At 43.0% G+C, this 15,333-nt stretch overlaps 1 protein-coding gene across 1 annotated transcript in view; it reads left to right on the plus strand.

Annotated features, from left to right (window-relative positions):
* SYK (spleen associated tyrosine kinase) overlaps window positions 1-11,516 on the plus strand; it is a 31,264-nt gene extending 19,748 nt beyond the window's left edge. Inside the window, exons 8-13 of the mRNA XM_063128764.1 lie at window positions 684-861; window positions 1,953-2,162; window positions 5,521-5,707; window positions 6,352-6,492; window positions 8,231-8,343; window positions 9,694-11,516. Coding sequence (XP_062984834.1) covers window positions 684-861; window positions 1,953-2,162; window positions 5,521-5,707; window positions 6,352-6,492; window positions 8,231-8,343; window positions 9,694-9,766 — 902 coding nt within the window. The 3' untranslated portion in view covers window positions 9,767-11,516. The remainder of the gene's footprint in view (window positions 1-683; window positions 862-1,952; window positions 2,163-5,520; window positions 5,708-6,351; window positions 6,493-8,230; window positions 8,344-9,693) is intronic.
* Window positions 11,517-15,333: the final 3,817 nt, after the last annotated feature.

Raw genomic sequence — 15,333 nt, forward strand, 5'->3', positions numbered from 1 at the left:
GTCCCAAATGGTTGGGGACTTCGCCCAGGCCAGGTGCAACATATAATCACTAATTTACATTAAATGACCTTGGATTAACATTTTAAATTCTTTCCATCCTTTTCCCATTGCTACTTTTATTACCACTATTTAACAATTCCTAATAATGTGCTCACTCAGACTTCCCTAACCTGATGCCCTCCAAATGTGTGAGACTGCAACTTCCATAATTCCCAGTCAGCACTGGGAATTATGGGAGTTGTAGCCCAACACATCTGGAGAGCACCAGGTTGGGAAAGGCTGTGCTAGATACTATATATGAAACATAGAAGTGACGGAGGCCCTGCTCAGAAGGTTCAAGATCTATATTAAATAACCAACAAAATGTGTGGTGGTGGTGGGGGGATTGGAAGGAAGAGGTTAAGGGATAATAGATAGGTAGTGGAGATGGGGTTCAGGAGGGAGTTATGTAGCAATGGAAATGCTAGTAAAATAAACTGGGAGAGTCCCCCCCCCCCAGACAAAAAAAACGATTTGCTGAAAAAGTAGAGAGGAGAAGTGAGGGGGGTCTGCCAAATAGGGGATGAGAAAGGAGACAGAGAGTGCTAATATTTGGGAGTTCATAATTTAAAGGCAGTGAGAACAGACATATTCAGATCACGAAGAATGTGGTAGTAAAATATGCTCTGCTGTTCAATGTACAGGTGATCAGAGGGAAGCCCTGCCCATGGACACAGAGGTCTATGAAAGTCCATATGCAGATCCAGAAGAGGTGAAGGCTAAAAATGTCACCCTTGATAGAAATTTGCTGACTCTGGATGACCAGGAACTAGGTTCTGGTAATTTTGGCACTGTAAAAAAAGGCACCTATGAAATGAAAAAGTAAGTTTTGAAATGTTGTCATCTTGCTGTTCCTTCATTTTGATTCCTATTTATTCTTTGTCACAAGTCTGTTATATACTTGATAAGGAGCATGTCCCATCAAATAATGATTAATTTGTATATACTGTAATTTACAAATGCATTTATTTTAAGGGTATATAGAGTAGTTTTTACTCAATTTTAAAAATATTAAACTAGACCGTATACATCTTTACACAGAAGTTACACTAAATTTAGAAAGGTTTATTGCCAGATGTTTGCATAGGATTGCAGCTGAGCAGTTCAAGCTAGCTTTGTTTACTCAAAAGTAAAACCACTGACAGTCCAATCTATATGGATTTACTCACAAGTAGCTGCCCAGAGAGCTTCGGCTATTGGGCAGTATAGAAATACAGTAAATAAATGAATAAGTCTCATTCAATTCAATCGGACTTACTCTCCTGTAAGTGGGTATAGATTGCAGCCTGAATTTTCTTTGTAAATGTGCATAGGATTGTAGCCTTACCATGCAGTCATCTGTATGTTTACTGAGAAGTAAGTCACACTGGGTTCATTGGGGATTACTCCCTAGTAAATGTGTCTCAAATAACAAACAACTTGTTAGTAGTCCCATCCTTTGAATTAGCACTTGTTGGAGTTTGTTTATTGTCATTTAATCATGCCTATTTTGCATGACCATGTTTTGTTGCACAGCATAGAAAGGCTATTCGGTTTGCACTTAAAGAAGAGTTAATCTGTGGTTGTCAGAAAGACAGGAAGAAAAAGTAGCACTTCCTCTCAATTTTTATCTGGTGCCTTGGTAGTAACCTATGTAACTGACAAGAAATTTCCCCTGTACATTTTCCCCTTTTATGAAAGCTTTGGTCATGCTAAGCCTGAGGGCTCCCTCAAGCCGGCCAAAGTTTATTCTAGGGAGCTTTGCTAGGCTGAATGCAGCATATGAATTAAGCAACGTAGCCTGCCTCTCCTCTGAGGTGTCGCACATAGGCACACTTTCAAGCAGAATATTGGATAGACTGAACAAATGTGAAAGAGGTAAGAATACCTAAAAGCACTGCATATTATTAAGTTTCCTGGAAATTTCTTTGAAGGGGGAAGAAGACAGTAGCTGTGAAAATTCTCAAGAATGAAAGCAATGATCCAGCTGTCAAAGATGAACTCCTGAGAGAAGCAAATGTAATGCAACAACTGGATAACCCATACATTGTCAGAATGATTGGAATATGTGAAGCTGAATCCTGGATGTTGGTAATGGAAATGGCTGAACTTGGCCCCTTGAATAAATATTTGATTCAACATAGGTGAGTCAGCCTTTATTTTATTCAATTAATTCAACTAATTGATTGACCTAATGATATACCACTTGATATCACAAGATCTCTAAGTGGTTTATTTATTTATTTATTACATTTTTATACCGCCCAATAGCCGAAGCCCTCTGGGCGGTTCACAAAAATTAAAACCACAATAAAACAGCCAACAGGTTAAAAACACAATTACGAAATACAGTATAAAAAGCACAACCAGGATAAAACCACACAGCAAAATTGATATAAGATTAAAATACAGAGTTAAAACAGTAAAATTTAAATTTAAGTTAAAATTAAGTACTAAAATACTGAGTGAATAAAAAGGTCTTCAGCTGACGACGAAAGCAGTACAGTGTAGGCGCCAGGCGGACCTCTCTGGGGAGCTCGTTCCACAACCGGGGTGCCACAGCGGAGAAAGCCCTCCTCCTAGTAGCCACCTAGTAGCTACTAGCCTAGTAGTAGTTTACATAAGAAATACATAAAATATAATATAAAAACAATATAAAATAATAAATACAATAAAAAGAGTAAAGCATAACAGTGCAATTGTACATCAGAGAAAGCCTAAATAAGTAGGTGCATCTTCAAGCATCTTCTAAAATTCACCACAGTTTCCTCCTCTTGAACCACACATGGGAGACCATTCTAGAGGGTGGGTCCCGCTACAGAGAAGGCCTGCTTATAGGCTATTACTTGACAAGATGCTGTTGGTCATTGGATGACCACCAAGACCTCCTCAGAAGAACTTAGGGGTTGATTTGATGTATACAGGGGAAAGGGGTTTGCTAAGTATCCTGGTCCTGAGTTCTTTCGGGCTTTGAACATGGTCCGGTAGCTACTAGGCAGCCAGTGCAATTCTTTTAACACAGATATAACGTGTATAACCAGAAACTCCCCTGAGCATCCTAGCTGCTGCATTCTGTACTTGCTGCAGTTTCCAAACTAGGCAAAAGGGCAGCACCACATAGAGCACCACTTTAGAGTGACCTAATCATGAACTTACCAGTGCATGGATCACTGTGGCTAGGTAATTCTTATCCAAGAACAGACATAATTGGCACACCAAGCAAATTTGGTAATGGGTGTTCTGGGCCACTGTGGTCACCTGGGCCTCTAGTGACATTATCCTTTATTGACTGTTTGAACATTAACAAACAAAATGCATGGAACCTTATGCACAGATTTACATAAGCATGTAAGCTCTACATGTTAGCGGGGTGCAGACAGAAGGGCACTAACTTCCCCGTCCCCATTGATCTCTATATGTAGATGATACTAAATCACACAGAGGGCCTCCATGGATAGAGGAGTCTCTCCGCTGTAGACAATTTCCCTTGCCTTTTAGAGGGTGACAAAAGCAGGGACCTGGGTTTGGGTGGTGAGGTGGCAGAGCTTGCATCTTCATGCCCACTGTCCATCGTTAAGTGTAGAGCTTACATGCTTTGCACACGCCTGCATAAGGCTTATGTTAATCACTAAAATGGATTCTACAGATTCGTAATTTATGATACATGGGGAAGTATGTGATGTATAACATAGTTTATTGAAGCATTAAGAAAGCACTGATACTGCTAATAAACCTGGCTCTATAAAGAGCATTTTCTCTTGCACCTTGATTGGCCATCCTAAGCTCATAAGCATCCCTGTTTATCTGGAGCCCATTGGACTTGACTGCTATTTTGCAATCCAGTCCACAGGTGAATTTCCTACACAGCCATCACTGACATATGGAAAACTCTTGTATAATAAATGCACACGTACCCATTAGTCATGTAGACACATATAACAGAGAGCCATGAGAGGCAGTGGGTTTCTGCCAGTTGTACACCCATTGCCCACTTTGGGCAATACTTCGCTTGTGCTGACTTCCATGCATTTGTTCATCATCTTAACTTTCCAGTGAAACTCTGCTCATTCAGTTGTTGCTGTCAAGCTTCTGGAATCTGCTGAGCTAGACCATAGATGACTAATAGGTTAATCTAAATTTTAGCAATATGAGATGACAGAAAAAGAGTCTGTGGCATCACCAGAGAAAACAGGTTGGGCAACTCGAACATTGCAGGCGGAGAGACGTTATCATCTTCTGCCTCCAGAGCCTTGTCTGCCTCCTTGATAGCAGCACAAGTGGGCACTTCACAGCCATTCAGCTCTACACTCCAGCAACCAACAGCAGCAAAGGGCAATAGAGGAGAAATTGCAGACATTCACCTGCTCTATGTTAGCTGTTGATCTGAGGGCCAGGGCTCTCTATTGAATACCGTTATTTTAACATGTGCCTGGAAAATTCGTTGGATAATCTAGCGGGGAAGAGCATGCCCCTATTAGTGTGGTCACTGGTAGGGGGAAGTATAGCACTGGAGGAGTAACAGGCTAGTTGAGCAGAAGGGGGCTCACACCTATCAGCTCTTCTAGATTTTCCTCCAACCAGATAGTTCCTGGCTACCTTACTACTTGCCCTCAGGTCTGATGGTGTCGCTGAATGCCAGGTCGGTCCAAAACAAAAACTTCTTCACCCATGATTTAATTGTGGGTGAGAGGGCCAACCTGGTGTGTGTTCTGGAGACCTGGGTGTGCCATCCTGGTATTCCATGTGGCACTAACATGCTGCATAGAGGGAGGGTTGCTGTTGGCTATAGGAACTCTGTCTCCCTCTCTAGACTTCCTGTTCATTTGAATGCTGATCTGGAGTGTTTGATTCAGGAAGCTGGGACAGATTAGGGACTCTGCTGGTGTACTGCTAACCCTGCTACCCTTTAGTCTCCTTGCCTGAGCTGATGGAGGACGTCTTAGATTTGGGGTTGAGGACCTTTAGAATGATGGATCTTTTCATACCAAGGCTGCTGTATCCAGGGCTGCTCAGGACAACCATGGAGCTGTCTTAACATGTGATCGGCCCAACCCATGTAAGAGGGCACATGCTTAGTTTGGTTTTCTTGACTGGGCAGGAGGATGGTGATCTGAAAGTGGGTAATTAATATCCTGTTGTCATGGTTGGTCACTTCCTCTTGAGGTTTTGACTCCCAGTAGCCTTTCTACTCTGCATACATGGGGGACAAAGCAAATTAAGTTGGGATATTTCTCTGTGCATTATTGGTTTCTCTCTCCTACTTGGGTGACCATTGAGAGTGGGACACTGCATTCTTAAGAAGTGTAAGGAGATAGTGGACCAGTAATACAGGTTCATATTTATTTGTGAAGTCATGTGCTTCTTTTTGGCCCTAAAAAGCCCCCACTCCGTAGCCTACATAAAATCACAGGCAAAACACAATAAAGCCCAATTAAAATACAATACAAGAGAGGAATGAAATAATGAGAAATGAAAATGTGCTCTTTTTCATTTACCCCCCAGAGATGTCACAGAAAAGAATCTTATAGAGCTGGTTCATCAAGTTTCCATGGGGATGAAATACCTGGAAGAAAACAACTTTGTGCACAGAGATTTAGCAGCTAGAAACGTGCTGCTGGTTACACAACATTATGCTAAGATCAGTGACTTTGGACTTTCAAAAGCTCTTGGCTCTAATGATTATTACAAGGTAATATTTCATCCTTTAACTCCTTTGACTGAGATTTCTCAACATGTTGTCATTGGGTATTGTGATGTTTCACCAGGATATGCTGTCCTCCGCAAACTCATTCAGGAAAAAACAGACAAGCTAAGAATATCTCTTCTTGGAAATTCTTATAATCAGGCCTATTCAAACATTATCATGTTGTTTATTTTATTTATTTAATAAATGTATATGCCACCTTTTGATATAAAATATTATCTGGCTAGTTCCGATGCTACTGCAAAGCATTTTTTCTTGGCACACACATCTGAAAATAGTTAAACATTGTGTTTTTCTTTAAAAACAAACAAACATGCTAGCCAGAACTGTTGGGAGCTGGGTGAAGCAGGAAGCTAAGAGCCAGCAGGTACAGCTTATGCTTCACTTGCTCAGGTGACTCTAGGAGTTTGCCTCCAAATGATATAATTGGTTCACAGCATTGTTCTGCACTAAAGAAAGTGGGATCTGATGGTGGTGAACTCTCCTCTCCTCACTGTGGATGCAAGGACAAGACAAGCTGGGCTTTAATAACTCAAAATATATACACATTTCTTATTATTATTGTATGTTGTAGCTAACAAAATATAATAGGCTGATTTTGTCTTCTTTAATTTTGGGGATCATTGCAGGCAGAACATTATGGGAAATGGCCAGTCAAGTGGTATGCTCCAGAGTGCATGAACTTCTTCAAGTTTTCAAGCAAGAGTGACGTTTGGAGTTTTGGTGTATTAATGTGGGAGGCTTTTTCTTATGGACAAAAGCCATATAAGGTAGGTTTTTCACCATTAAACTTCTCTTCCTAGCTTCCAAACAGAACTCAAAGCAATCTAGTTCTTTAAAAAAAAAAAACTGCATGGAGATAAATCTAAAACTATCAATTTCAGCATCTCTTTGGGAGAAAAATAATCCAGAAATTGTGCCAGCAGCGCATATTGGATGTGGTGGTAGCAATAAGTCATGTGCAGTCAAGATGGCCACATTATTGATTACAGCTCATAGAGTTTTGGCATGGAATAGGGTATAGATCCAGTCATTGGCCAGCCCACCTGCTGGCTGATTCTCCACTGCAGCCTGCATGCTGGGTAACAGAGGGAAAGGAAGGCTTTTGGAGTTCCCACCATTTCATTTCATTCATTTCATTTATTGCATTTTTATACCGCCCAATAGCCGAAGCTCTCTGGGCGGTTTACAAAAATTAGAACTACAACAATATTTAACAATATACTAATCAACAACATCACAATAATACTCAAAAATATACTAAATACAAGTTCACAGCAAAACAAACCAGATAAGAAGATAAAAAGAAAAGAAAGCTTGGTTGGAACAGCGTTTCTCCCCCTGAAGCAGCGCCTCCCAACCTTCAGCTCCAGCCTTGCTTTTAAAGTCTCCAGGTGGGGGGGGAGGGGAGCAGGTGGAATAGCTCACCCTTGGTGGAACAGCATTTCTCCCCCTGAAGCAGTAATCATACCAGTCCCCAAGGTGGGCTGGAGACTTGTAGAACTCCTCTTCAGGAGTGGGGTGCCCACTCCCCACTTAATCCCTGAAATGGATCTGGACCATTTCATGCTTGCAAACCTATTGTTACAAGGAAGGTGAAAACCCTGAGGACTAACAGCCAACCATGCCCACAGATACCTCATCAATCGCTGTCTAAAAGTGGTGCATAAAAGTTAAGGAGGGCAGGTTCGGGATATCTGGTCTGGCACTGACTAAAGCCACATGGAGGTTCTCGTTATATGCCCTAGAAGCACACTAGCGAGGGAACTTCTGAAGTCATCTCCCCTGGGCCTGCCCCCAGGAACCAAACAGCACTGCTGATAGTCTCTGGAGGAGCTCTTAGCATGCTGCATGGCTATGCAGCCTCTTGGTCCAACTGCCATGCAGCCAGATCTGCTCCCTTCTTCCCATCCTGTTACCAGAGGAATGGTACACGTGGACTTACGAGAGAAGCAGGTGTGTGTTCTGCCTATTTCAATTAGAGCCAAAGCTATCATCCTGATACTTCTCTTGGGCCTTAGCTAGACAAGGTGTTATTCCAGGCGTATACCCATGATTACCCCAGTGCATCCAGATGATGCACAGGGGATCCTGGGCTCAGGCAGGGATCAACCCTCCCTGGCCCCGAGATAATGGGCACCACTTTGGGCCTGGTTTTTCTCGCGGTCTTGGGCTCAGCGTGTGGCCCATTGAAGCGGCTTCTCATGATTACTCACACGTAGCCGGGAGCTGTGCCCATCAAGGGCAGGGTGGAGGGAGCAGGGAAAGTAATTAAAAAAAAAACCCTCACCCTTCAGTCGCTGGAGCGCTCCTGTGCTGCTTCCCCATTAAAAATTTAAAGAAAAATGGCAGGCGAGACGGTTCTCCTCCAGAGCTCGTCGCATCTCGTGTGTAAATGAGGTCGAGAGCCTGCAATAGTTGTACCGCAGGCTCTCCCCTCGTCCATCCCGGAACAACAGGTAGGTCTAGCAAAGGCCTATGTCTATTAACACATTTATCCTATTGCAGGGTATGAAAGGAGGAGAGGTTGCTCAAATGATTGAAAGAGGAGAGCGAATGGATTCTCCATCAGGTTGCCCACCTGAGATCTACGAGTTAATGAAAATGTGTTGGACATATAAGTGAGTATAATCATATTCATATTTTTTTTCCAGTGAAAAACATTGGTTGGTTTGATTCAGATTTTCTCTTTCCACTCTGCTTTTGTTTCTCTCTTCCCACCCTCTGTGTTTCATGGGCTATGAAGTTGGCTTGTTTCCACTAATCATAGTTAAGATTAACCCCAGTTTATCCAGATTTGGACGACACTGCAGACAGAAGCGAAAGCTTCTGAACTCTTCCTCACAGTCACTCTGGCAGCAGAGAGTGGAAGCCTGAGGCTTGCCTAGGCTCTTTCGCGTTATGCTAAACTATGGTTTAGGGTTATATCTGAGCCAGCCTACAGTGGTGCTCTTCCCCTTATCAGCACACAAACATAAATCCATTCTATCAGTGACAGTGGGGTCTTAAATCATTGCAATAGGAGTCTTACAATTCTTCTTATCACTTCACCAAATCTGGACCGGTGAAATTGCAATTCAGCTTTTGTTCCAACTGGGCATCGGGAGCACAGCCATCATGGTGACAGTAGCTGAGGCTATGGGAGACAACCCCAGGTAGACAGTGGACTATTTATTGCATGAATGTTACATGCCTGCCTAGAATGGACTAATCTGAAGCATAGTCCTTGGTCAAGGGGCCCTTCGAGTGTTTAGGCTGAGGTCTATGTATTTCTCTGAAAGAAGTTGCCTAAAGCAAGGGAAAGCTATGGCTGCACCTCCAGTTCCATTCATGCAGCTCAGGGGAGGCCCAAGAACTGGCTCATGCCTTCTACCCATCTTAAGCGCTCTCCAAGAATGTCAGGAAGAGCCTATTGTTTTTATCTTCCGCTGAAGTTTAAGTGTGAATTTAAATATTTAATTTTCTTCAGATATGTCATCTTATCATACCCATTATCTACTTCTTCATGTGGTGGGGAGGGAGCAGTAGTGGCAGCTTGCATTGGCTCAGGACTAGTGGCAGGATTTGTGTCTTGTCCTCTGCTGGCCCCATCTCGTAGCTCCATGACATGCTGGTCAGTGAGATTTTTTCTCTCTGTTTTTACATTAAACAGAAGCACAGTTTGTAGTATGTATCCACATTTGTGGCAAAGATCCACTCCAGTACCTCCAAAGTATGCCATCTACTATATAGTATTTTGCATAGCCACTGTTGATATCACTGCTGGGGAAGAAATACTGGGTTATCTGATAAAGAGTTTGTTGATGCACATTAAATGAAGCCGTTGTGTGACAACAGGATCCCCAAATACTGTGCAGTAAATGCTGGTATAAAGGAGGTAAAATACACCTGGAAATTGCCAAAGAAGCCTTAAATAACAAGGAAGCAAAGAGGTGTACATGCCTACTAAAATATTTGTCTTTTTCTTTCAGCGTTGATGATCGGCCACTGTTTTCTGCGGTTGAGCTAAGGCTGCGCAACTTCTACTATGACATTGCACAATAAGCATGCTGCGGACTTATATTGATGTTTGTAAAAGAAGACAACACAGGAGACAGGAAAAAAATAATCTGTTTCCCTGTGTCAGTACTAAGATTGTCTCCGTCATAACGGTTGGGAAAAAGCTTTGCTGTAAAATTGCCGTGCTGATTTTCAGAGTATTTCCACATCTAAAGTAACATTTTGAAAGGTTCAAGTCAGGGTTTTGTATGTTAGTTGTGTTTTTAATCGACTATAGGCTGGTATGGATTTTGCTGGGGGTCTAAATCCTCCTGTAGGCTGTCCCCAGGAACATTTCCTGCTTTCCAAAATAAGGTCAGGAGATCTTCAGCATTTTCCTTTGTACTTGCTCTTTATGGGATATTGATACTGCCATTTTTCTTGGGACCATCAAAGCAAGAATTGATTCTGGAATCTGTTTCCTGCAATAACAACATACTACAACCTCTGCCTTGATCTGTATATCTAAGGCTGTGATCCTAAGCATATTTACTAGAGAGTAAGTCCCATTGACTTACTTCTGAGTATACATATTTAAGATTGCAGAGTAAATCTCTTTCACAGTAAGAAAAATAGATGAACTAGCATCAGCACTTAAAGCTCAATTCCACTAGTATCAGGCCCTATATTCAAAAGCCAGCATTAGACCCTGGAAGTCATATCTTTTAGAGATGCTGTATGTTATAGTCTCAAATTGCAGACTGCTAAAAAGTACTTCTATAAGAAAACACCCCAGCATCTATCCAATTGCACAGGAATTGGTTCGCTCTGGCAAGGAGAGGCTGGGGGAGCTTGAATAAAGTAAGGGCTTTCAAAAGTTGCACCCATCACACAAAAAGGTTTTTAAATGCCTCCCCCCCCCCCCTGGGCCATATATAGTCTAGCATTTAAATTGTCCCTCTTATTGCTACTGTTCACCTCCACAGTGCTGGCTAGCAGACAAAGTTCCTCTGGTTTCCATTCCTTACCACTAATAGAGCCTCTGGATTTCGGGTGCTTCCAGACAAGGCTTTTACTGTGCAATTATTCTGCCTCATTCGTGGAATTTTACAAGGGGGTTCCAGGCATCAGTTCTTCCATTTAGGAACATAGGACTCTGCCTTATACTGATTCAGACCGTTGGCCCATCTAGCCCAGTATTGTCGACACTGACTGGCAGCAGTGGCTCTCCTAAGTTTCAGGCAGGATTCTTTTCTTGCCCTACCTGGAGCCTTGCATTTGTAACCCTCTTGTGTTTGGCCACTGTTTCCATCTTTTTCCTTACCACAGAAAGTCCATTAAGGAAGAAAAGATGAGTAGCTGGTATCACTAGTAACCATTCCTCTGTCTGGAAGCACCTTCAGTGGCTGGAGGTTCCTGGGATGTTTGAGCTTATGCACTGCCTGCCTATAAACAATGCCAGATCCATTCTGCAGCCTTCTGCTGTTTTTTCTGGAAGACTTTGTACTTGATATTCTTTTAAAGCTCTTAGAGGTTTGTTATCTTAATTGTATCCATGCAGTCCAGCATAATTGTAGCCCTATGTCCTGTTACGAAGACTTGAGAATAGGAAGAGACTAAATTATACTACAGAGGTACATGCGGTTTTTTAAATAATGAAGCATTCAACTTAATGTTTTTTGTATTTCTTTAGGAATGTACAAGATTATTAATAAGTATTCTATAGTAATTGAATAAGCCTTTGAGTGATTGAATTGAATTACACTGTTTTGCTATTTTTATATACTTCTCAGGAATCATAATAGATGGCTACAAGAGCTAGATGGCTACAAATAATAGATGGCTACATCTGTTTCCATAGCAAAATAAAATGGTGATGTTGTAGCAGAATTCAAAAGCACTTGTAGTTTCTGTATAATAAATGTGATCAGTGTGTAAACCATAGTTTCTTAGTGGGAGGAAACTATCAATGCAATTCTTATGTGCATATAGATGGGATATAAATCTACCACATGGAGTTCGAATGAAGGCCTGCCATCTCAATCCATATGACAGTGGTCAAAATCCATGATTTCTACTTCTGAAAGTTTTGTGTAAGTAGCTAGGTTAAAGGAGGGATATATAAATGTATATTTCTTGCCTACCTTAGCAATTTTGAAAGGGATTTTAACTCAGATATTTGTGTTAATCACATCCATAATACAATCCTAGACTTCAGTCCAGGACAGTCTTCAGAATTCAGCTTACTGTGCATTGGGGATAGGAGTATGCATGATAAGGTGATGCAGAATTTCTCATTTTGCATCTCAAAGACAATTCAGTGGTCATATAGAATTTATATTACTATGCAAAACCAGACCCATCTTGATGTAGCAATCTCCCAGATTTCCCCCTTTTTTCCCAGTACTTCAACAGGGAAACAGGACACCACGTTTGCCTTTGGCTTCACTTACAGAAAAGGAATAAAAGGAGACCTTCTCTCCCCATAAACAGATGTATGCACACTCACATTCATCATCAACTTCTTCCTGCTGGAATACTTACCAAACAGGCTTTAAATATATTCAATGAACAAAAAACCTACGGTTTATAAAACAACGTTAAGGCCCTACACTTTTCCACCAAGCACCAAAAAGCGGGGAAATTGGGAGTTAAGGCTCGCCAGCCTTAACGCCACATCCTCCCTAAGGAGGCAGAAAGTACCAGTGAAATTCTCATTCTGCCAAAGCAGATAAACCATGAGGACAGGATGGAGAATAGGATATGCAGAGGTGACTGTGGGGTTGTGGAAAACTGATGACGAACAACTTAGAGCCACCTACTTCTTTTTTTGTTTAGAGCAGCCCTTCCCCAACCTGGTGCCCTCCAAAGGTGTTGGACTGCAACGATCGATCATTGCAAGTCAGTATGTCCCATGGTCAGGAATGCTGGGACATCAGGATGGGGAACGTAGGGGGCGCCTCCAGGCAAGCCCCCCCCACCTCACCCCGCTTACCTGCTCTGTCGTCGTTGGGCCCGGCCTTGAACAGAACGCCCTGGTGCACCCAGAAGCAAGGCCACACTTGCAGCCTTGCTTCTGGGTGGACCCAGGGGCTCAATTCAAGCCTGGGCCAGGTGACGACGGAGCAGGTAAGAACCCCCACACACACACCTGGCCCCTTACCTGGACCTGCTGCTACCGCTGCACAAAGTGCAGCAGCTCCAGCCAACCCCCCTTCTGCCTGGCCCCTTACCTGGAGCTGCCACTGCACAAACTGTTGCGGTGGCAGCTCCAGGCAAGCCCCCCCTGCACCCCACCACTTACCTTCTCCGTCATGGCTTGACCCATGCTTGAATCGAGCCCCTGAGTCCACCCAGAAGCAAGGCTGCAGGTGCGGACTTGCTTCCGGGTGGACCAGGGCACTCGATTCAAGCCGGGGCCCAGCGACAACGGAGCAGGTAAGTGGGGTGGGCTGGGGTGGGGGCTTGCCTGGAGCCGTTGCTGCAGTTTGCACAGCAGTGGCAGTGGGTCTAGGTAAGGGGCCAGGCAGGAGGGGGTTGCTTACCTGCTCCATCGTCCCCAGGCCCAGGCTTGAATTGAGGTTCTGGATGGACCAGGGTGCTCAGTTCAAGTCCAGGCCCAGTGACAATGGAACACATAAGTGGGTTGGGGCTTACCTGGCAGCAGAGCCAGGCAGGAGGGGGTGGGGTTTCTTACCTGCTCCGTCGTCACAGTCCAACACCTTTGGAGGGCACCAGGTTGGGGAAGGGCTGCTCTAAACAAAAAAAGAAGTAGGTGGCTCTAAGTTGTTCGTCATCAGTTTTCCACAACCCCACAGTCACCTCTGCATATCCTATTCTCCATCCTGTCCTCATGGTTTATCTGCTTTGGCAGAATGAGAATTTCACTGGTACTTTCTGCCTCCTTAGGGAGGATGTGGCGTTAAGGCTGGCGAGCCTTAACTCCCAATTTCCCCGCTTTTTGGTGCTTGGTGGAAAAGTGTAGGGCCTTAACGTTGTTTTATAAACCGTAGGTTTTTTGTTCATTGAATTTCATGGCTTTTTATAAAGGATAACGAGCCCTTCCCTCTTTTAAATGCGGTTACTCTAGTATAGTTCCTGCAGCTTTCACTATTGTGATGAAAAGGAGATTTCACCAGGTTCTCCATATATACAAATGACACCTGGTGAAATTCCCTTTTCATCAGAACAGTGCACGCTGCAAGAGCTATACTAGAGTAATCAGATACAAAAGAGGTCAGGGCTTCTGCAGCTTGCACTGTTGTGATGAAGAGGGGATTTCACCAGGTTCTCCATATATACAAATGACACCTGCTGAAATTCCCTTTTCTATGCAACTGTTAAAGATACAGGAGCCCTGTGCTCCTTTTCATATGGTCACGGGCAGGGGGCTGGTGACTCCGATGTCAGTGAATCCATGGGTACATAAATCCTACAATCCTATGCAAGGTTAGACATAAAATCCTACAATTCTATGCATATACCCACGGATTCATAGACCCACTGACGTCGGAGTCACCAGCCCCACCTTGTGACCATATGCAAAGGAGTACAGGGCTCCTGCCTCTTTTACAGTTGCATAGAAAAGGGAATTTCAGCAGGTGTCACTTGTATTCATACAGCACCTGGTGAAATTCCCTCTTCATCACATCAGTGAAATCTGCAGGAGCTGTACTAGAGTGACTCCATTTAAAAGAGGGCAAGGCTCCTGCAGCTTTCACTGTTGTGATGAAGAGGAAATTTCACCAGGTTCTCCATATATACAAATGATATCTGCTGAAATTTATATTTATAAATATAACTGTAAAAAAATTATATTTTTTACTTAATTAACATTAAAGAATGCACAACCATTGTGCATTCTTTAATGTTAATTAAGTAAAAAATATATTTTTCTCCTGCACCTTTAACTGGTGTGATGAAGAGGGAACTTCACCAGGTTCCCCTCTGCTGAAATTCCCTTTTCTATGCAACTGTTAAAGATACAGGAGCCCTGTACTCTTTTGCATATGGCCTCCCTAGCCACATGAAAAGGAAAACAGGGCTCCTGTATCTTTAACAGTTGCATAGAAAAGGGAATTTCAGCAGGTGTCATTTGTATATATGGAGAACCTGGTGAAATTCCCTCTTCGTCACAACAGTTAAAGCTGCAGGAACCCTGCCGTCTTCATCAGATACAAAAGAGGCAAGGCTCCTGCAGCTTTAACTGTTGTGATGAAGAGGGAACTTCACCAGGTTCCCCTCTGCTGAAATTCCCTTTTCTATGCAACTGTTAAAGATACAGGAGCCCTGTACTCTTTTGCATATGGTCTCCCTAACCACATGAAAAGGAAAACAGGGCTTCTGCATTTTTAACAGTTGCCTAGAAAAGGGGATTTCAGGAGGTGCCATTTGTATATATGGAGAACCTGGTGAAATTCCCTCTTCGTCACAACAGTTAAAGCTGCAGGAACCCTGCCATCTTGAACAGATACAAAAGAGGCAAGGCTCCTGTGACTTTAATTGCTGTGATGAAGAGAGAATTTCACCAGGTGCTGCATACATACAAGTGACACCTGCTGAAATTCCCTTTTCTATGCAACTATTAAAAATACAGGAGCCCTGTACTCTTTTGCATATGGCCTCCCTAGCCA

Source organism: Elgaria multicarinata, chromosome 6 (genome assembly GCF_023053635.1).
Source record: "Elgaria multicarinata webbii isolate HBS135686 ecotype San Diego chromosome 6, rElgMul1.1.pri, whole genome shotgun sequence".
NCBI lineage: Eukaryota > Metazoa > Chordata > Lepidosauria > Squamata > Anguidae > Elgaria > Elgaria multicarinata.